Genomic DNA, 23,580 nt, shown 5'->3' with positions numbered 1-23,580 from the left:
CGATCACTTTATGTTGCAGGAGTAGAAAACACAACAGCCCTTGACCATTTATCTTTACTGCGTTCCTGCGTATTATACCTTTTAACAGTCATGTAATTGGACTGCTTTATTTCACTTGCCTTTTACTGATTCGAAAACAGTGGCTATTATTCAAAACTTTACCAATGTAGGTACTACTACCATGTTTTTTTAAAAAAACCTTTATTGTGAAAATGTTAGTATACAAATACGGGCCTATAACCACGTGGGCCGGCCACGGAGCAAACTGGAATCGTATATGATGAGGGCACATTTACACTGTAAAAGAACGTAACGGGCGACCCATTAGATTGCAAGAACTAAGGTGTCTAACATTTGCGGAATCGGTGGACGTACATTTTATAATTAAAGTACGACAGGGCCAGTTACAATAAAATTATCTAGATATACATTTGCGGGCAAGTACCATGGGTGACGTTAATTCGAACTTTCAATAGTACAGTAATCAATAACACATCAGAACTTAATATCAATAAGGATGTCAAAAAGTTCAATCAATTCTCGTCCCCGCCCGCCATGTGCTTCAAAACTGCATACGTATCTCGTGATATCAAGGTTGGGCAACCAGTACACAACAAGGAGTTACGAGTCCCATTTATACCGGCGCTATTTTGAGCGAGGCCGGGCAGGTCCAGGATATAGTCAAAAAGTCTCCACCAACATCTGTCACCATGACCGTAGACACCAGCTGCTTCATACTTATTGTAATTCTCCTGTTTTCCTTCCCCCCCCCCTACATCCTACTATCCGTTCTTTCTGTACTACTACCTGACCTCCGATGCCCCCGACTGACTCATACACGTCTCTTTACTCCATTGCCTTTCTAATGCGCCCTTTGGCGTTTCTTTCCTGGTTTGGTTATCTTTATAAAATAATAAAAACAACCTGCAAGGTCCTGCTGTAATTTGTTTCACACATTCGTCCTCCTGATACTATGCTGCCTTGCCTCCGGGGTGTAAGGCTGAATAGCTGTGTGCTTGTATATAATAAAGGTTTTAAAAAATTAAAAAAAAAAAAAAAAAAGTCTCCACCAACCAGCGGTCGAACCAGAACCATTTTCGGCAGTCCAAAAATGTTCCGTTAAATGACAACAGAAGAAATAGGCAACAAGAACAATCAGTCAAAAGAGGGGACGCTTTCGTGAATGGGGCCCAAGCCCTAGCAGACAAGCGTCCGAGTTCCAAGGTGTCCCAGGGCCATTTTAGTGGACCAGGCCCAAATCCAAAGAGCCTGCCGCCATTTTAAGAGTCCTGTGGCAGCCGCCTATCGCTGCACCGCAAGAGTGGGCGCAACTCAACTACATGGTGAGCGAGACGCTGTAGCCACAAGAGCGGGCGGTAAACAGCTGAATGGCGGATGAGGCACAGTGTAGCAAAAGCGGGCGGAATGGCAACTGAAACGGTAAAGGGGCGCCCCACTACAGCAGACAAGCCTCCACCTGGGGAGGCCCGTTCACGCCGCCTCCCCCCCCCCCCCCCCCAGGGCGCCCCACACCGTTTTTCGGAGCAGCATTGTAGGATGCCAAAACCAGTGCGGCAACTTACTGGACATCACCTGGGTGCCGTCCAGATCTCGGCGCGTTCTGCTGCCTTGGGACTATTCGCACAACAGACCGCTACTGACGAGGCACAGTGCAGCAAAAGCGGGCGGAAAACCGCTGAATGGCAAGTGAAACGCTAAAGAGGGGCCCACTACATCAGACGAGCCTCCACCTGGGGAGGCCCGTTCACGCCGCCTCCCCCCCCCCCCCCCCCCGGGGAGCCCCACGCCGTTTTTCGGAGCAGCATTGTAGGATACCAAAACCAGTGCGGGACCCAGGTGACATCACCTGGGTGCCGTCCAGAACTCAGCACGTTGTGCTGCCTTGGGACTATTCGCACAAAAGACAGCTACTGACCATTGTTGCTTCTGTTTTAAAAATTATTTTTTAACGTGTTTACTGTTTTTGTTGCGTTGTATATATTTATAAGTTATTAAAGTGTTATAATCCTACTACTTTGTTGGAGTGCTATATATTTTTAATGTGACACATAATTGTGAAGGCTTTGATGTACAAAAACGCATCCCTGGAATCTTCCGCTTCAGGCTCGGTCCCACACACCCTCACAGTGAGAATCCCCTCCCCAATCACAATACAGGATGGTTATCAGATAGTAGGGACACGTGTGGTGTGACGGATCTCATCGGGTGGGGGCCTTGATCTACTGTAACTCCTTTGAAGAGGGGTGATTCTTTACAGTTGAGGCCATAAACTACATCCGCAGGGCTAGGTGATAGCCTGGGACCGGCCTGGACAATCGGACACAGAGGAAGAGGAATGTCAGAGGGTGCGGTAGTGAATAGGGTGAAAGGGTGGTGTCGGGCGGGCACAGGGTGTGATTCTCAGGGAAGAGCAGCGCAGATGGGGGGAGGTTTATGGCCCATGCATAAGACAGAGAGCGGGGTGACCAGTGTGTGGGGGAGATGCTTGCGAGGGTGGGGAGCCATGCTGAGGATCGGCGGCGTGCAGAGAGTGGGTCTGGTCAAGGCATCTAAAATGGCTGCCGTGCACGACAAAAGTGTGGCATTGGAAAAAAGCAAGATGGCGCAGACAATGTTTATCAATACGAATTAATTTATAACAATTATTTTTAACAATATATTTACTCGCAGTGTCAAAATGGCGGTCAACACTTCCTGATTTCCTTCGAATCGAACGTTAACAGACGTCACGATCGGCGGCGTGCAGAGAGTGGGTCTGGTCAAGGCATCTAAAATGGCTGCCGTGCACGACAAAAGTGTGCCATTGGAAAAAAAGCAAGATGGCGCAGACAATGTTTATCAATACATACGTGTGAGCGTTTTTTTTTTTGCTGCGTGACGTCTGTTAACGTTCGATTCAAAGGAGATCAGGAAGTGTTGACCGCCGTTTTGACACTGCGAGTAAATATATTGTTAAAAATAATTGTTATAAATTAATCCGTATTGATAAACATTGTCTGCGCCATCTTGCTTTTTTTCCAATGGCACCCTTTTGTCGTGCACGGCAGCCATTTTAGATGCCTTGACCAGACCCACTCTCTGCACGCCGGCGATCGTCACGTCTGTTAACGTTCGATTCAAAGGAAATCAGGAAGTGTTGACCGCCATTTTGACACTGCGAGTAAATATATTGTTAAAAATAATTGTTATAAATTAATTCGTATTGATAAACATTGTCTGCGCCATCTTGCTTTTTTTCCAATGCCACACTTTTGTCGTGCACGGCAGCCATTTTAGATGCCTTGACCAGACCCACTCTCTGCACGCCGCCGATCCTCAGCATGGCTCCTCACTCTCGCAAGCATCTCCCCCACGCACTGGTCACCCCCGCTCTCTCTCTCATGCATTAATTATGTGTCACATTAAAAATATATAGCACTCCAACAAAGTAGTAGGATTATAACACTTTAATAACGTATAAATATATACAACGCAACAAAAACAGTAAACACGTTAAATTTTTTTTATTTAAGCAGAAGCAACAATGGTCAATAGCGGTCTGTTGTGCGAATAGTCCGAAGGCAGCACAAAGTGCTGAGTTCTGGACGGCACCCAGGTGATGTCACCTGAGTGCCGCACTGGTTTTGGTATCCTACAATGCTGCTCCGAAAAATGGCGTGGGGCGCCCCGGGGGGGGGGGGGGGAGGCGGCGTGAACGGGCCTCCCCAGGTGGAGGCTCGTCTGCTGTAGTGGGGCGCCCCTTTAGCTTTTCACTTGCCATTCAGCGGTTTTCCGCCCGCTTTTGCTGCACTGTGCCTCGTCAGTAGCGGTCTGTTGTGCGAATAGTCCCAAGGCAGCAGAACGCGCTGAGATCTGGACGGCACCCAGGTGATGTTCTTTACTTGCCGCACTGGTTTTGGCATCCTACAATGCTGCTCCGAAAAACAGCGTGGGGCACCCCGGGGGGGGGGGGGAGGCGGTGTGAACGGGCCTCCCCAGGTGGAGGCTCGTCTGCTGTAGTGGGGCGCCACTTTGCCGTTTCTGTTGCCTTTCCGCCCGCTTTTGCTACACTGTGCCTCATCCGCCATTCAGCTGTTTACCGCCCGCTCTTGCGGCTACAGCGTCTCGCTCACCATCTAGTTGAGTTGCGCCCACTCTTGCGGTGCAGCGATAGGCGGCTGCCACAGGACTCTTAAAATGGCGGCCGGCTCTTCGGATTTGGGCCTGGTCCACTAAAATGGCCCTGGGACACCTTGGAACTCGGACGCTTGTCTGCTAGGGCTTGGGCCCCATTCTCTAAAGCGTCCCCTCAGCCTTGAAGATTCTACAAAAGTCTTGGGGGCCCCCGACTCCCGCAGGCTTCCGGTGGGGAGCGGCTGCCATGATTGCTTGCGGAATGGCCACGACGGAGCTACAAGATGGTGGTGCTCTCATGCTGATGCCAGCTTCAGTCTGAAACATCCAGAAACACTGTAGACTGTCAATTCGATGAGTTCCAGTGGAGCCCCAACATGACCCGGTAGGGAAGAACTTGCCCTCCCCTTTTTTGAGTGATGGTTCTTGTTGCCTGTCCCCTCTGTTGTCATCTAATGGAACCTTTTTGGATTGCCGAGTGAGAAAAAAAAAGGTGGGGCTTTCATCGTTTGGGAAAAAAAAATGTTTTAATCCAATGAAAAGTGTTATTTTTAGGTCATATGATCAAGCATTTCATCATTAGGAAACCAAAAGTAAAATGAACCAATGAAAAGTTTTATAAACAAGTCACATGACCTGTTATGCGGCTTTGGGCTATAAAAAGCCTACAAAATCAGTTGGCCTGTGAGGCGGCGTCAGTAGCGGACCGATGTGCGAATAGGCCGAAGGCAGCATAACGCGCCGAGATCCGGATGGCACCGAGGTGGTGTCCAGCAAGTTGCCGCACTGGTGTGGCCATCCTACAATGCTGCGCCGAAAGACGGCGTGTCCAGCTGAGTTGCGGTCACTCTTGCTGCTACAGTACGCCGAAGGCAGCACAACGCGCCAAGATCCGGATGGCACCGAGGTGGTGTCCAGCAAGTTGCCGCACTGGTGTGGCCATCCTACAATGCTGCGCCGAAAGACGGCGTGTCCAGCTGAGTTTCTCCCGCTCTTGCGGTACAGTGACTCGAACGCGCCGAGATCCGGATGGCACCGAGGTGGTGTCCAGCAAGTTGCTGCACTGGTGTGGCCATCCTACAATGCTGCGCCGAAAGACGGCGTGTCCAGCTGAGTTGCGGTCACTCTTGCTGCTACAGTACGCCGAAGGCAGCACAACGCGCCAAGATCCGGATGGCACCGAGGTGGTGTCCAGCAAGTTGCCGCACTGGTGTGGCCATCCTACAATGCTGCGCCGAAAGACGGCGTGTCCAGCTGAGTTTCTCCCGCTCTTGCGGTACAGTGACTCGAACGCGCCGAGATCCGGATGGCACCGAGGTGGTGTCCAGCAAGTTGCCGCACTGGTGTGGCCATCCTACAATGCTGCGCCGAAAGACGGCGTGTCCAGCTGAGTTGCAGTCACTCTTGCTGCTACAGTTCGCCGAAGGCAGCACAACGCGCCGAGATCCGGATGGCACCGAGGTGGTGTCCAGCAAGTTGCCGCACTGGTGTGGCCATCCTACAATGCTGCGCCGAAAGACGGCGTGTCCAGCTGAGTTTCTCCCGCTCTTGCGGTACAGTGACCCGAACGCGCCGAGATCCGGATGGCACCGAGGTGGTGTCCAGCAAGTTTCACTGGTGTGGCCATCCTACAATGCTGCGCCGAAAGACGGCATGGGGTGCCGGGGGGGGGGAGGGGGAGGCAGCGCAAACGGGCCTCTCCCTCCTCCCCAGGTGGAGGCACCTCAGTTGCAGTGGGGTGCCTCTTAGCGTTTCACTCGCCTTTCAGCTGAGTTCCGCCCGCTTTTGCGGTACAGTGACTCACCCGCCATCTAGCTGAATTGCGGCTATTCTTGTGGTGCAGCGATAGCCGGCTGCAACAAGACTCTCAAAATGGCGGCCAGCTCTTTGGATTTGGGCCTGGTCCACTAAAATGGCTCTGGGACACCTTGGAACTCGGACGCTTGCCTGCTAGGGCATGGGCCCCATTCATGAAAGCGTCCCCTCTTTTGACTGATTGTTCTTGTTGCCTATTTCTTCTGTTGTCATTTAACGGAACATTTTTGGACTGCCGAAAATGGTTCTGGTCCGACCGCTGGTTGGTGGAGACATTTTGACTATATCCTGGACCTGCCCGGCCTCGCCCAAAATGGCGCCGGTATAAATGGGACTCGTAACTCCTTGTTGTGTACTGGTTGCCCAACCTTGATATCACGAGATACGTATGCAGTTTTGAAGCACATGGCGGGCGGGGACGAGAATTGATTGAACATTTTGACATCCCTATTGATATTAAGTTCTGATGTGTTATTGATTACTGTACTATTGAAAGTTCGAATTAACGTCACCCATGGTACTTGCCCGCAAATGTATATCTAGATAATTTTATTGTAACTGGCCCTGTCATACTTTAATTATAAAATGTACGTCCACCGATTCCGCTATTGTTAGACACCTTAGTTCTTGCAATCTAATGGGTCGCCCGTTACGTTCTTCTACAGTGTAAATGTTCCCTCATCATATACGATTCCAGTTTGCTCCGTGGCCGGCCCACGTGGTTATAGGCCCGTATTTGTATACTGACATTTTCACAATAAAGGTTTTTTAAAAAAAACATGGTAGTAGTACCTACATTGGTAAAGTTTTGAATAATAGCCACTGTTTTCGAATCAGTAAAAGGCAAGTGAAATAAAGCAGTCCAATTACATGACTGTTAAAAGGTATAATACGCAGGAACGCAGTAAAGATAAATGGTCAAGGGCTGTTGTGTTTTCTACTCCTTCAACATAAAGTGATCGATAAGAATCTGATATTCATGCCTATCAGCGACTAAGACAGCAGGCCGAGCCTCTTTTGCTCAACGGCTCCCTCATGGGACGAAGAAACGCCCTTTTTCTCGAAAAAGGAATATTTTACTTGCAGGACAGTTGTAAATTTCCCGGGAAAATACATTAGCCTGGAACATTGTTAGTGATAAACTGTAAATGCATCTGGGTCCTTTGCTTTACAAGTCAGAGTGAGAAAAAAAAAGGTGGGGCTTTCATCATTTGGGAAAAAAAAAATGTTCGAAAGCAATGAAAAGCGTTATTTTTAGGTCATATGACCAAGCCTTTCATCATTAGAATAACAAAAGTAAAATGAACCAATGAAAAGTTTTATTAACAAGTCACATGACCTGTTATGCTTACGTTACGCGCTTCGTGCCGCGCTCTGGATCGTTTCCGGGAAGCTGCGCCTTGCGCACCGGAGCACTTCCGGGTGCGCTAACACGGCGCGTCATATGACGCATTACGCGACAACGCAGGTCCAGAATATAGTCAAAATGTCTCCACCAACCAGCGGTCGGCACACAACCCCTTTCAGCAGTCCAAAAAGTTCTGTTAAATGACAAAAGAAGGGACAGGCAACAAGAACAATCAGTCAAAGACGGGAGGGCAAGTTCTTCTCTACCGGGTCACGTTGGGGCTCCACCGGAACTGATCGAATTGGTAGTATACAGTGTTTCTGGATGTTTCAGATTGAAGCTGGCGTCAGCATGAAAGCACCCCGTGGCTACGTCGTGGCCATTCCGCAAGCAATCATGGCAGTCGCTCGCCACCGGAAGTCTGCGGGAGTGGGGGGCCCCGGTGACTTTTGTAAAATCTTCAAGGCTGAGGGGACGCTTTTAGGAATGGGGTCCATGCCCTAGCAGTCAAGCGTCCGAGTTCCAAGGTGTCTCAGGGCCATTTTAGTGGACCAGGCCTAAATCCGAAGAGCCGGCCACCATTTTGAGAGTCCTGTTGCAGCCGCCTATCGCTGCACCGCAAGAGTGGGCGCAATTCAAGTGGATGGTGGGCGAGACGCTGCAGCCGCAAGAGCGGGCGCAACTCAGCTGGTTGCGTGAAGCGCTGGGGTGTACCTGAGAAACCTCCACCTGGGGAGGTGGGGGAGGCTCGTTCGCGCCGCCTCTCCCTTGTAGTGCATCCTACGCCGTCTCCTGGCGCAGGAATATGTGATGGTCAGACTAGGGCACCGCAGGACGTGTCTTCAGGTCAAACGGATTGTGGGACAATGTTCAGAATAGAAGAGTCACCAAAAGGCAAAAAGTTCTGCTTGACCCCGGGAGCCGGCCGCCTATGTCGGGGGCGATCTCAGGCCACACCAGGGCAACAAGACTTGGGGAGGGGGTCGGCGCCATCACACCGCCCCTCGGGGACCTCCGTCAAGCGGTTCAGAAAGGCACCGCATCACATTGTTTTCCAATGCAGTCAGGTCCACAAACAGCCCCCACTTACTTTGAGAATAGTGAAGCTGCAGCAGGTGCAAATAAACTTCAGACAGTGTTACAAGCGCTGCTCGGAACCCTCAACTATGGCACCCAACATCCAGGACTTATGCCATTTGTGCAAGGCAGTGACATCGAAGTAACTCAGGGACCAAGGAACATACCATATCCAGAGTCCTTCCCACAGCGTCTGCCTTCCTTGTTACCTAGTTATGGTTCTTTCACTCCCACTCCAGGCTTTTAGTCTGTGGATGGAAAACCATGAACCTACACTCACCTATGAAAATGTTACTATTGATGCTTGACTGAGGCCAAGGAGATCAGAGTGCATGAGTCTCATGCTCGATCGATTGAGCTAGCCGGATCAGGCAACAAAAAGGTGGTGGTGGGGGTGGCGGCATCAGCAAGGCATCCTCACACACAACTTGTCGGACATCAGCTCTGGATGTACTGGGGACGAGTCTTGGCTCATGGTGTCGTCCCCGGGCAATTTGCACAACGGTTCTCCACCCCTAGGCCGCCAGCTATGCTACCTCGACAGGAATAGTGATGGATGTTGCAGCAGGCTGCCATGTAAATAATTATTTAATAAAACGTTTTACCCTGTTACTTTGCTGGTGTGTTGTATATATTTATAATATTTGCATAGGGTTTGTCGTTATTTTGGGCGGGGTGGGTGGCGGAGCCGAGCTGTCTTGCAGCCATCATGGTGTCGAGGTCAGTTCATGTCACTAGTTTCGTATTTCTCATGAGGGGTTGTTCCTAATGTTTCTATTTTAGCGAGGTCAAAAAGAGATCCCATTAGTTGCCTACTGATTTTGCTTGATTCCTTTTGTTTTTTTAAACGATTTTTCACTATCTGCAAAGACTAAACAGAGTATTGCGACTCTGTGCTTATTTGTAAATAGAGAATGAACAAAGAGAACCAATTCTAAAACAGTAAATGCTTGGATAATAGTCAATGAAATGGAGAGAGAAGCAGGCACGACGGATTACAACGGGGGCAAAGGCCTGCGTTACCTACCCTTCACTATCTGCAAAGAGAGAATACTCCTTAAAGAAAAGAGGAGGGGGGGGCAGTGTTCAAAGCACATCAGCGTGCATAAACACAAAATGTTTTTATCTATCACATACTTGACATTTTAAAGCTTTTCATATTTGCTATTAAAAAACCATTGAAATTCACTGAAAAAAACATAGGTTATAGACCATATATAGTTAGGAATTAGCATTTACAAAACCTTGAAAATTCACTGAAAAAACCATTGGTTATAGACCATATATAGCTAGGGATTAGCATTTACAAAACCTTAATTTACTCGCACAAAACCATTGAAATTCGCATATATAGTTAGTTGCAATAACTATATATCGCGCACCCGCAATCCACTGCTGATGATGTCACATATTACATCATTCATGACATGGTCAGTGACATCACTGATGACATCACTGATGACATCTCAAATGACATCACTGATGACATCTCAAATGACATCACTGATGACATCACTGATGACATCTCAAATGACATCACTGATGACATCACTGATGACATCTCATTTGATATTACTGATCACATCACTGATAATATCATTCATGTGATAATACGATGAACCTCTTCAGACTCTAATATAACCTTAGATACAATCAGTGTAAACAGACACTCACAGATTGTCACTCATCCATGGAGTTACTCATACATCTAGTCAGTCATGAAAAGAATCAATCACTCCTCCATTTCCTCAACTATACAGTTATACACACCTTACTAATTCAAACATATTCTAACACATATTTAATTTCCTATACGATCCCTAATACAATTTCACAATGATCCATACAGCCACTCACACATTCACTGGCTCTTATGCACGGTTATTTATATATTCAACTCTCACATGTACTGTGTTTTACATATGTACTTACTTTGACATGTAGCACTGAGATATCCATTCACTCACCAATACACTCATGCACACAGTCAACTGCTCATGCAGCTGTTTCCACATGCACTTTTGAACCCATACATCTAGTGAATCAACTGCTCACACATCAATGCACAGAGTCATACACCTCCCAGCCACCCACAAACATACTCAGTCTCCCATACAAATACTTGGTCAACCAATCAATAACCCATATAGTTACTCATATAGCTACTGATTAACACATGCAGCAGTTTACAGAACAACAGACATAATAATGCACAAATTAAGACAGTTTAGTCACTAACCCATGCACTCAGTGAGACACATTTAATCACTCTCTCATACAGTCAGTCATGCACCTACTAAATCCTTCATCCAGACACTTATACATCCACTCATTCTTCAATATGTAAGACATATTTTAACTCTACAGAAACATACAGTCACTGGATGTTGTCATCAATGATGTCATCAGTGATGTCACTGACCATGTCATGAATGATGTAATATGTGACATCATCAGCAGTGGATTGCGGGTGCGCGATATATAGTTATTGCAACTAACTATATATGCGAATTTCAATGGTTTTGTGCGAGTAAATTAAGGTTTTGTAAATGCTAATCCCTAACTATATATGGTCTATAACCAATGTTTTTTTCAGTGAATTTTCAAGGTTTTGTAAATGCTAATTCCTAACTATATATGGTCTATAACCTATGGTTTTTTCAGTGAATATATATATATATATTCACTGAAAAAACCATAGGTTATAGACCATATATAGTTAGGAATTCGCATTTACAAAACCTTATTTTACTCACACAAAACCATTGAAATTCCATATATAGTTAGTTGCACTAACTATATATCGCGCACCCGCAATCCACTGCTGATGATGTCACATATTACATCATTCATGACATGGTCAGTGACATCACTGATGACATCACTGATGACATCTCAAATGACATCACTGGTGACATTTCAAATGACATCACTGATGACATCACTGATGACATCTCATTTGACATTACTGATCACATCACTGATGATATCATTCATGTGATAATACGATGAACCTCTTCAGACTCTAATATAACCTTAGATACAATCAGTGTAAACAGACACTCAGAGACTGTCACTCATCCATGGAGTTACTCACACACCTAGTCAGTCATGCAAAGAATCAATCACACCTCCATTTCCTCAACTATACAGTTATACAAACGTTACTTATTCAAACATATACTAACACATATTTACTCTCTTATACAATCCCTGATACAAGTTCACAATGATCCATACAGCCTCTCACACATTCACTGGCTCTTATGCACAGTTATTTATATATGTCAACTCTCACATGTACTGTGTTTTACATATGTACTTACTTTGACATGTAGCACTGAGATATCCATTCACTCACCAATACACTCATGCACACAGTCAACCGCCCATACAGATGTTTCCACATGCACTTTTGAAACCATACATCTAGTGAATCAACTGCTCACACATCTATGCACAGAGTCATACACCTCCCAGCCACCCACACACACACTCAGTCTCCCATACAAATACTTGGGCAACCAATCAATAACCCATATAGTTACTCATATAGCTACTTATCAACACATGCAACAGTTTACAGAACAACAGACATAATGATGCACAAATTAAGACAGTTTAGTCACTAACCCATGCACTCAGTGAGACACATTTAATCACTCACTCATACAGTCAGTCATGCACCTACTAAATCCTTCATCCAGACACTTATACATCCACTCATTCTTCAATATGTAAGACATATTTTAACTTTACAGAAACATACAGTCACTGGATGTTGTCATCAGTGATGTCATCAGTTATGTCATTTGAGATGTCATCAGTGATGTCATCAGTGATGTCACTGACCATGTCATGAATGATGTAATATGTGACATCATCAGCAGTGGATTGCGGGTGCGCGATATATAGTTAGTGCAACTAACTATATATGGAATTTCAATGGTTTTGTGTGAGTAAAATAAGGTTTTGTAAATGCGAATTCCTAACTATATATGGTCTATAACCTATAGTTTTTTCAGTGAATTTTCAAGGTTTTGTAAATGCTAATTCCTAACTATATATGGTCTATAACCTATGGTTTTTTCAGTGAATTTTCAAGGTTTTGTAAATGCCAATTCCTAACTATATATGGTCTATAACCTATGGTTTTTTCAGTAAATATATATATATATACATACATATATAAACATATATCATCTGTATATCTATATAAATACAAACATAAATGCATGCATACATATACTTATATGCATACAGATGCATGTTATTTACATGAAAGTTGAAAAAACACTAATAAAAGCAAAGCTAAAAAGCCACCTCATTACAAACAGAATGGCTTTAACTTAAACGAGTGTGAGATCTATTGCATTTTCAATGCTTGTTTACTTTGGTTCCATCAAGAAGGCATTCGGATGTGTCACACATTTGCCATAAATTCTGAATGTTAGCACTCTAGTTGCACATTAGATCACTGTAGTAAAGCTACTGCTCACCAGGGACGTCTGCTGCTGGTATTCAAAGTGCATGTTTCAGTCTGCATGTCAGAATTTTTTTAATGAAATAGAAGAGGATTTGAGAAGTCACTCAAAATGATCCCTAATTTTTCTTTCTGAAGCACTAATCATACTTTCTATGGCAAAATTAACCCCCTCATGTTGTTCCTTTTTAAATTGAGTGTTTTCAGACTTACCACTTCATTCCAATCAAGATGGCTTCTGGTGTGCCATACTTTTGTCATAAGTAGGACTGTTAGCGCTCTAGTTGTTCTTTAGAACACTCTGGGACATTCTGTCATTGGGCTATACTTGGGCTACATCTGGGTGATATTTGGGCTACATTTGGGCTCTTTTGTCTCTGGTGGCCATTTTGGGAGACTGCATGTCAGAATTTTTTAATGAAATAGAAGAGGATTTGAAAAGTCACTCAAAATGTGCCCTAATTTTTCTTTCTGCAGCACTAATAATACCTTCTATTGCATAATATACCCCCTCATTTTGTTCCTTTTTAAATTAAATGTTTTAAGAGTTACCACTTTATTCCCATCACGATGGCTCCAGGTGTTCTATACCTTTGTAATAAGTAGGACTGTTAGCGCTCTAGTTGTTCTTTAGAACACTCTGGGACATTCTGTCATTGGGCTGTACTTGGGCTACATCTGGGTGATATTTGGGCTACATTTGGGCTCTTTTGTCTCTGGTGGCCATTTTGGGAGACTGCATGTCAGAATGTTTTAATGAAATAGAAAAGGATTTGAGAAGTCACTCAAAATGTGCCCTAATTTTTAATTCTGCAGCACTAATCATACTTTCTATGGCAAAATATACCCCCTCATGTTGTTTCTTTTTAAATTAAATGTTTTAAGAGTTACCACTTTATTCCAATCAAGATGGCTTCAGGTGTGCCATACCTTTGTAATAAGTAGGACTGTTAGCGCTCTAGTTGTTCTTTAGAACACTCTGGGACATTCTGTCATTGGGCTATACTTGGGCTACATCTGGGTGATATTTGGGCTACATTTGGGCTCTTTTGTCTCTGGTGGCCATTTTGGGAGACTGCATGTCAGAATGTTTTAATGAAATAGAAAAGGATTTGAGAAGTCACTCAAAATGTGCCCTAATTTTTCATTCTGCAGCACTAATCATACTTTCTATGGCAAAATATACCCCCTCATGTTGTTTCTTTTTAAATTAAATGTTTTAAGAGTTACCACTTTATTCCAATCAAGATGGCTTCAGGTGTGCCATACCTTTGTAATAAGTAGGACTGTTAGCGCTCTAGTTGTTCTTTAGAACACTCTAGGAGGCTGCAGTAGAACACAAAGGAATCAACTGACAGTCTCTGTCCTTGTTGGATGTACATGTTTTACTGAGAATGTCAGACTTCATTTTCACATGACTGAGAAAGATAATGTGAATTTACCGAAAATATGTTTTCAGTTTAGCTTATAGATCCCCTTCCAAACCACTGTGGGAAAATCATGAGATATTAGTTTCCTTTCAAACAATATTCATGATATCACAGCAGAAGGTTTTTTCACATGGTAAAATCACCTTAGAACCCACCACAATTCCTAAAACGAGTATGGTACCATCAACAAATGATTTATAATGTAACTAAAGTCCTAAAACCCTCTATTAACTACAATGCTTTTTAATGAGGTGCTATCATGTATTTTGGTCCCAAGATGGCTGCCAACACTTCTTGGATGAAGTGCTGACAGCCAATCAGATCAGATGTGTGGTTAGGCTCCACCCAGATATATATCTTTTTTTGAACCTAAATTACTCAAAATCCACTGGAGCACATATATTGAGACCTAGCAAAGGCACATCGGGCTAACAGTCCCTACAATTTTGCCAAGTTTCGTGCAAATCCATTCAGCCGTTCGAGCTAAAAGTGAGGCCAACCGCCCTATGGAAATTAACATGGGAAAAACGCGTTTTGGGACCGCCTTTTTTCTCGGCCCCACCTTGATGAAACCTCCCCAAATTGTCAGGGGCTGCTCAGAAACAAAATGTTCCATTTTCCTGAAAATTTCAGCCAATTCCGTCCACAAACGCCAAAGTTATTAGACATAGAATTTTCAAAAATCCCATAGAGAAAAAATCCTAACTATATATACCTACTGGCGACCGCCAGTAGGTAATATATATATATATATATGTTTGTGTGTGTTTTGATCATGGTGGTCCAGCACCACTAAAATAGGTCTATGTGCAGTTCAATATGTCTTATATTGTGTCCTCTCTTGAAATTGTTTGTGTTTTAGAAACAATTTTTTTTTATTGTTATTAAATGCTTGAGTTGTATTGTGGGAGGGGGTCAATTTATGCACAGTGTAAATGTAATGCTGTGGAGCCTTTTCTGGGTGGAAATGTTGTTTCTTTTATAATAATAGAATGACATTTGGAGTTGTTACTGTACAATGATGTACATGACATTTTTGAAACTCCTGCGTCAAAATTATGAAGAAATTAATACTTAAAGATTGCAGATAAACTCTCTGAAGATTTATTGGTGATTTGCTTCCCCAAGGGTAGAACTGATTTTTCTCAGAAAATGTTGCCACAATATATTGGTTTGCTATTGTACAACATGGTGACTATTATAATATGTCTTCTATATTTTTCGTTTTTGCACATTTCAAATGATTATAATTGTTGACACAAGATGGTATCTGACATCATGTTCAAGGCTGGTTGCCATCCAAAACACATAGATTTGAGACTCTTGCTGTTTGTTGTAAAAAAACTTCACCGACACTGAGGGCCCAATTCCGTTGCGGGCAGGAAGGGATACAACCATCTGTAGAAGCCTTCCTGCTTGCACCGGAACGTGTCGTTCAGATTCCTTTCCGACCGAGCCCTGCTGATGGGCTCGGTCAGAAAGGAATCCAACTCGGTTTTCCGGATGGCTTTCTACGGTCTCGGAGAGCCATCGGCTATCCAGAAACCCTTCAGTTCTCCCCCGGCTGCCTCTTTCTGGCCAAGGGAGTATGATGGCAGTTTCAACTGCCTTTTTTTGCCGGTCTAACCGGCACAAAAAGGCAGTGGGAAACTGTTTTTGGGGACTCCCAGTAGGGCCCCCATGGGTGTGAGGGGCCTGTCACAGGGTGCAGGGATGAACTGCACATATGCAGTTAACAATGCGAGCATGCATTCCATTTGGAATACATGTTCCCATTGTTAAGTATAGGATTGCAATGAAACAAGGTTAGGTTGCATCCTACTTGCAGTTCTGTAGCCAACGACAGGAGGTCAGTCGGTTACAGTTACTGACCAATGTCGGACGGACTCAGGTCCGTCGGACATCAGAATCGGGCCCTGAGTGTTGGTTCCAATCTTTACTTTACATTGTGGAGCTCCTTGGATTCAGAGGCATCGGAGTGGAGACGCCAGACTACGGCAACCCAGGTGATCAGGTTTGCGGATCTGCAACCACCAGTGCTTTACGGATCTATACATATTTATTTATTACATACCCAGCTGTTTCTATTTTACTTAGAAGGGGAGAGGAGAGGTGTTTTTTTCGCAGCAATACAAGACAATCGAGCTCTGAAGAAATAGTACTATATACACGTAGGGCGAGCTATGACTACCCCTTCCATAGAGGATGATCCTGATCATTAGTTATTAGGGCATCTGCCTAGTGACCAGTTGAATGATCTGTGACTTGCTGGTCAACCTATGGTGGTATTTTACTTGTGCCAGCTATTCCAAGAGCATATATTCACCCGGGCTGTATCCGTTGCTGCTTTTGGCATGTTACTACAGGTAACATATGGGTGGGGCGGGTTGAGTGGCACATGGGCTCTATATTCCAAACTGCCTGCTTTGCCTGATGTTTTTTCCTAATGGTTTAGTCATCAAGAATGTAAAATTGTTTACAATTCTGAACGAGTACTACACATTTACAGTTTTATCCTGATTGGTGCTACCCTTCCATTGGCCAAAATAAATGGTCTGTAATATAGAGTGAATCTATACCTGCCCTTTCAATCTCAACCTGCTTTCTGTCTTCTTTGAATCAGTGTCCAGTTAATGCACTGCTGGGAGACTGGGATGAGAGTGTTTGGCTAATTGTTGGAGAGGGCGGAAATGTGAGCCACAAAGGGGCAGCCACTTTAAATCCCGTTCCAGCACAACATCTTTCATTATGGAGACAACAGATTGTGCACGTTTTGATGATCACCATGCAAGAAATTATTTAGGGCGACTTTCTTATTAACTGGGCCACAAATCCTGATTCAGTAGCAAAGAAAAAATATTTGATTAATGACTATAGCAGTTGCTTTTAAAATGTTTAGGAAGGAAAGTAAAGCAATCATTTCAGTTAAAAGTATGTTGTGATGGCATGTTTTATTGTTAATTTACTTAAATTGTAAAAAAAATGTAGAAAAAGGAATGGATTTTTATTTTGACTCAACAATCCTTTTTTACTTTTTAGGTGAACTAACTTTGGATGAATTTGTGACTGGCATAGAAAACGATTCCAGCCTTTTTGAAGTCATTTCACAAAGTTTTGACCTTTCCAATGTACTCAAAATAATACAAAATGGTAGGAGGCGAAGCGTTTGAGATTTTCAACGGTTTCCCCTGAGGAAATGAACATTTGTCTGACATCATAATTTCCAAGAAGAAACTTCAACAGAAATATTTCCTTCAGGGGAAGATGTTTCCTGTCATGTTACAGAACTAACGTACAATACATGTGGCCTTGAGTAACAATCAAACATTCAGCAATGCAGAGAAAGCACACTGTTGTTGTATTATAACATTATTTTTTTACTGTCACGTTTTCAAAAATAACATAGAATTTAATATTTAACATAATATAAGAATATTTTAGTTGTGTTTTGCAATGCGACATCACTGCCAATTAAGCACACATCAATTGTATCGTAGGGTTCTAGGTTTTCAGGACGTATGATGCTATTAAAAGAATTATTTGAATGACAATGCATGGACTTTATATGGCAATTTATGTTTAAATCTGAGAAATCTGCAATAGTAACTAAACATTATGGATAGCCTAACAGAGAAATGTCTTTTACTAATAAAATATATTCATATGAAATTAAATTAAACAATGATTTGATTTTATTCTATTGACAAATTGGTATTACAAGGGACAAAAACACTGAGCACAGCAGAATATTCTTTCAAGTAGCACAAACATGCACACACTTCAATACGTAAATACCAATTATCCGTTCATAGTAACAAACAGATATTATAATTCTTGCAACAACAAAAAAATAAAAATTCATGATCAAATGTGACTCCATTTGGCTGTATGTGAATATGCCTTTGAAGTAATTGTGCACTACTTGTACATTTTTATCTCTACTTGTCCCAGCACTTGAAATTAACAAAAATTCTAGGTTACCAGAACTAGCTTAAGTTTACATTGTGGAGTGAGGCCTTTGCATTACAACTCTCACTCACATGCAAATACACCAAGAAAAAACTGAATTTTGGTTCCTAAAATATTAGAGTCGTATTTACTAAAAAGTTGGCGCGCCCTAGCTCCACTGGAGCGTGGGTGTTATCATGCCTCCACCCATGGATGTTCGCTCATTCAGAGATTTACAATTACTGTTAGAACTGGGAATGTGTCAAAATGCTACAACTCCCAAGGTAAGGTGACCCTTCTTGCACAAAAACCATCCTGCTTACAACGCAGGCACCCTTGCACCATGTTGCAAGGGTACCTGTGTTGGTGCAAGGCTGCCTGCATTTGTGCTAGGTGCAGGAAGGTGGAATCTGACTGTATGGTTACCCCCACTTTTTTTCCTGGTGTTTTGATGTTTTTTTACTTAGTTTGGCTGAGATCCTGCTAACCCAGGTCCCAGCCTATCTGCATTCCTCTCTAAATTGATTGCATGTACATTAGGTACACTCTAGATTGGTTACTGGGTTACCCTTGTGAGTCCCAAGTATATGGTACCTTAGGTACCAAGGGCATAGATACCCTAGAGGCCTACCAGAGGCAGAAGCATGTATTATGCCACCCCTGAGAAGCCTTCCAAAATGGCACCACAGGTCTGCTACTGCAGCCTGGGTAAGGTGGTATAAGCACCCCTTACTAAGATATAGGTTACCTATATCTACCTTTAAAAACAGACAGATATAAACATATAAGTCACTCCTATGGCAGGCCTTGACAATCCTGAAGACAGAGTGCTTGGTTTTGTGTGAGAGGGTTCCCAAGCATGAGCTGAGCCTCTCTGTAGCTTTCAGAATCACTTCTCTGCAGCTGTTCTGTAATACAGTCATACCATATACTCTTAAGTGCATTATAACCTCGTGGTAAATGCTAACTTTGGAATGTCTGCATCAAAACATGTTGTGTTTGGTGTTAAATACTTTGGAATCCTACCCCCGCTAGTCCTTGTGGCGCAGGTAGAATTCCACCCTTCTAGAGGGAGAAGGCATGTACACGCTTACCCAACCGGTAATAGTTTAAAAGAGCTCCCGCATCACAAAATGGATGCTGCTGCCTCAGACACGAGTCTGACCTCCTGCTACTGGACAAAACACTGGCACGGGAGGCCTGGACAATAGGTTTCCTGTCACAGGGAGGTGTGACCACTTCCCCAGACAGGCTTTAGTGTATTGGGGCAGGGTGGGAACATTCATAAAATGCTTTTCAAACAGTGCTGGGGGCACACCTGGTGTCCCTGTGCATACCCCAGTTCAAACCATTTGATGGGTCCCTCAGCCCCAGATCTGGTGTGAAATTGGACAAAGGGGAAGGGGTGTAACCACCCCCTCCCCAGTTCCTCCCATAGGTGGGACCTTAGAGTTAGTTCAACCCCTAAAATTAGTATAAGTGTAGGAACCCACTCCCTAAGACTTTAGATTACCCTGAACGAAACTCTGCAACATATATCCTGGAACTTCAACATTCTTTTTCGACTAGAAGACGGAAGGATCTCCCTTAGGGTCAAGGAGTGACTCCCCTGTTCAAACAGGCACCAAAGAAGCATCTTGCCGGTCTGCAATTCCAAGGCTCCCGCCAGATCCCGAGGGATTTATGACACAGAGCATGGACTTCCAGACATCTCCAAGGCCAACACAAGATCCCAGCAAAGCAGCTTACAACAGCCATCACAAGAGATGTGGGGTCGGAACTCCTGGACACGTGCATGCTTGAAAGTGCACCTACTTCCCGAGTGTTCCTGAAGTTGTGCATTAGGCTATTTGTAGTCAAAGCACTGAGCACCATCTGCACCGAAAATTGTAGACCTACACTCTAGGAGTGTTCCGTGGGCCCGCTTCTAGCATTTCTGCTTGAGGCCCCTTTGCGAACCCTGGTCCGTCGACTGGTGGGTCCCCACAAAGGTAACTCTTTTGTTTCTTGGACTTCCCTGGTTGCTCCAGACGTGCCCTGACACCCCTCCAAAAGGTGAGTCCCTCAGACCTTTCTGATCTGCTCCGAAGCCAATCTTTGCATCCTGCATGGTTGCTGTTGCCAAGGCTTGTTGGGTCCAATCCGGATACCGACACCGCAGCACTCGACATCTGACATGGGACAGCTTGAACCCAGATCCTGGTAGTCGTCAGCGCCTCCTGGTCCTCGTGACTAAAGAGCCAAGCTTCACTTTCTGCTCCTGAAATCACCCGACATCGGTGGGAATCTTCTTATTGCCTCCCTGGTCACTGGCAGGTGACCCAGATTCTGTCCCCTCTGCTTTCAGGTTCTTCAGATCTTTAATACACCCTTGGATCTATCCGGACACTTTTCATCTGGTCGCCTGCAGCACTTCTTTGCAGCTCTCCATTGGAAATGACGACAAAACCTGACACGAAAAGACACCTATATACCCAGCTTCCCTGGGTGAGGTAACGCGAGTACTTCAGTGCTCCCGGGGGTCTTGACTCTCGAACTGTCCAGTACTGAAGGGGTTTGTTCCTAGTCCACTCCTAAGTGTCCCTAATCTTTAAAAATCTAACCGCAACTTTCTCGATAGAAGTCAATGGTGATTCACGGCTGTGTTTAGACACTGCACGCATCCCTACCTTGGGTGGGTCCTGGTTGCCCCAGCGGTTCTCATACTCTAGGCCTTGTCTCTATCTCTGTAGCGGTACTTATACCACTTTCTTAGTATATGGTTTGTGATGCCCCTAGGGTGAAACGAGTACTGTGCTAATTTACTGTGTGCTAAATAAGTTTACTGTATGTACTTTTGCCTCTAGTCTCATAAAGAGGCTAGAGGGATGTGTTTAGATTAAATACATATGTTTTATATATATACTGTAGCAGGGATGTATGCTCCTATACAGAACTGTGCATAGAGACTTAGAACCTCAGTGAATTAAGGTGTGTCAAAACTCACATTAGTATCCAAAATCCCCTACCAGACTAGCAATCAGTGTCTCATTGGTACTTACAAAACCCCAATGATTTAGACAACCCAGAACATGGACTTAGAACACCTCAGGAAATGTGGAACACATGAACACTCTTTCGTTATACTAACATATCAATCCAGAACGAGGAGTCAATGAGGACACGTGCAAGTTTGAAATGTTTATTTCTGATGCAGTGTTCTCAGACGCAGTATCCTAGCTAATACAAGCAAACATATTATAAAGATCAAGGTTAAAAGCATAAGGCCAGATGTAGGTGATTTACCCATTCGGTAAATTGGTAAATTTACCGATTGTGTAAAATACCGAATCGGTAAATTTACCGAATCAGTAAATCTAGATGTAGGTGGCACTGAAAACAGTGCCACAGGCCTTTAAGAATTCGTTATTTACCACAAAATATTATTTTGTGGTAAATAATGAATTCCAGTGTACATGCACATCTGTGCATGTAGACCTGTGCCATGTGGCACACATACATGCCCTAAGGGCATGTATGTGTGTCACATCGCACACAAGCCAGAATCAGGGGTGCAACAGGGTGTCAAAGTGACACCCTGTCCCCCTTGACAATTCGGTAATTTCACCGAATCGGTATCAAGTCCCATAGGAATCAATGGCAATTACCGAATCGGTAAATACCGATTCGGTAATTATCGAATCTTAACGATTCGATAAATGTTACCGAATATTTACCTACATGGCATTTACCGATTTGTAAATAACAAATCGGTAAAATTCGGTATTTACGAATCGGTAAATGCCATTTACCTACATCTGGCCCAAAGTTACTATTCCATAAAATACAAGGGGTGAAGCATGTTAAAATGCTAAAGGAAACAGGTCTAAATAGAACCTCAGTTTACCCTCCCTAGCTAGTATATTATATTATATCTACAGAAGGTCTCTTTGGGTTTAGAATGGCGGGCCCATACCTTTAGGTTCAGTGGAAATGGATCACATCATCTCCTACACCAACACTCTGCATACGGATATTCATCAAGTGTGTGTCTCCTGCTTTGCGCAGTGCAGTATCATTCGTGCCTAAACCCAAAGTTGGCCACAGCTGCATACATATTATTTCTACTCTGTGCGCTGATCAATCCAAACAATAAATGCTGTGTTGAGATAAGCTTGAAGGCCTCGGCACTCACTGTACAGACATAGCTTACCAAGCAAGACTGATGTTATAAGAAAACATGTTATTCTCGTGTAAAGCAAAATACCTAACTAGGCGAAAAGCATTAATAACAAAATGTGTCGTGTGCAGAGGCAGCAGGAAAGGAAAATGGCATTTAAATTCTAACTAGCACATGCCAACTTAACACAGTGCAAAGGTGAAACCAATACACAAGACACCCTCCCTTTGATCCAAGCACTGATAGGACAAATATAAAGGGACAATTTAGGAACGCAGAGTTCAAGTTCGATAGCTCAAACACAAGTCTCCAATTTAGCACTGTAAAATTCGAAGAAAGGAGAAAAAAATGCAATAGTCGTGAAAAAAACTCAGCTTTGGACATTGATAAAGTCAATAGGCAATCCTTCCCAAAAACTTTTGAGAGTCCAAAAAATGTTTCAAATCCAACGAGATGTGTAGGTTTAAAAAATTGAGACTGCAAACCAAGTTCATCCTAATAATGAATAGGCAAAATAAGCAGCAACAGCCTCCAACAGGAAGTCACTGTCTTCATTTGAAATTCGATTACCGGAGCCTCTTGCACCATCAGAGGACAACTCGGTGGGTTCTCGAGGAAACTGCGAGCCAAGAAATCTTGCGCCGCTGCGAACACATTCCAACAACCCAGAATACCATGCATCGCTGCAAAGGCCATAATCCCTCCATCAAAACAAAGCAATTCATGAGCAACTAAGGGACTCATAAGTTGATTATAATGCGCATCGGGAGATACTGTATTGCAGAGACACAAATCCAGGGCCCATTCGAAGTCGCAACTCAGGCAATGGAAAACAGGCTGAACGCATGTAAAGTAGGAAAATCGAAACAATAATCCATATGCTGCACTCAGTGTAGCAAGCGGCAGCGCACCCTAGTACTCAAGCATCCGGGCGTGAAGGAGCCCTAGCCGAGACAGCCCGTCTTGCAACACACAATGTGCATCCATTTTGGAATAGACAGAACAGCAATAGCACGCCAGCAGCAAGAGTCAGTAGCAAGGGAAATCCACCAAACAGGCTGGAGAAAATAGAATGGAAGAATGCCGGAATCACTCTGAAAATATTTTGGAAGGAAGTCACTGAGTCACTGCTTACAACTTTAAAAAAGTGAGCCAGCCCCGAAGTGGAGGTTGCATTAAAGATTGT

At 44.0% G+C, this 23,580-nt stretch overlaps 1 protein-coding gene across 1 annotated transcript in view; it reads left to right on the top strand.

Moving 5' to 3' along the window:
- Positions 1–17,987, top strand: part of GUCA1C (guanylate cyclase activator 1C) — a 741,913-nt gene extending 723,926 nt beyond the window's left edge. Inside the window, exon 4 of the mRNA XM_086933363.1 lies at positions 17,327–17,987. Within this exon, the coding sequence (XP_086789489.1) occupies positions 17,327–17,457 (131 nt within the window). The 3' untranslated portion in view covers positions 17,458–17,987. The remainder of the gene's footprint in view (positions 1–17,326) is intronic.
- The last annotated feature ends 5,593 nt before the right edge of the window (positions 17,988–23,580 follow it).

Source organism: Lissotriton vulgaris, chromosome 8, assembly GCF_964263255.1.
Source record: "Lissotriton vulgaris chromosome 8, aLisVul1.2, whole genome shotgun sequence".
NCBI classification, from domain to species: Eukaryota; Metazoa; Chordata; class Amphibia; order Caudata; family Salamandridae; genus Lissotriton; species Lissotriton vulgaris.
This window is presented reverse-complemented; position numbering and strand designations above follow the sequence as displayed.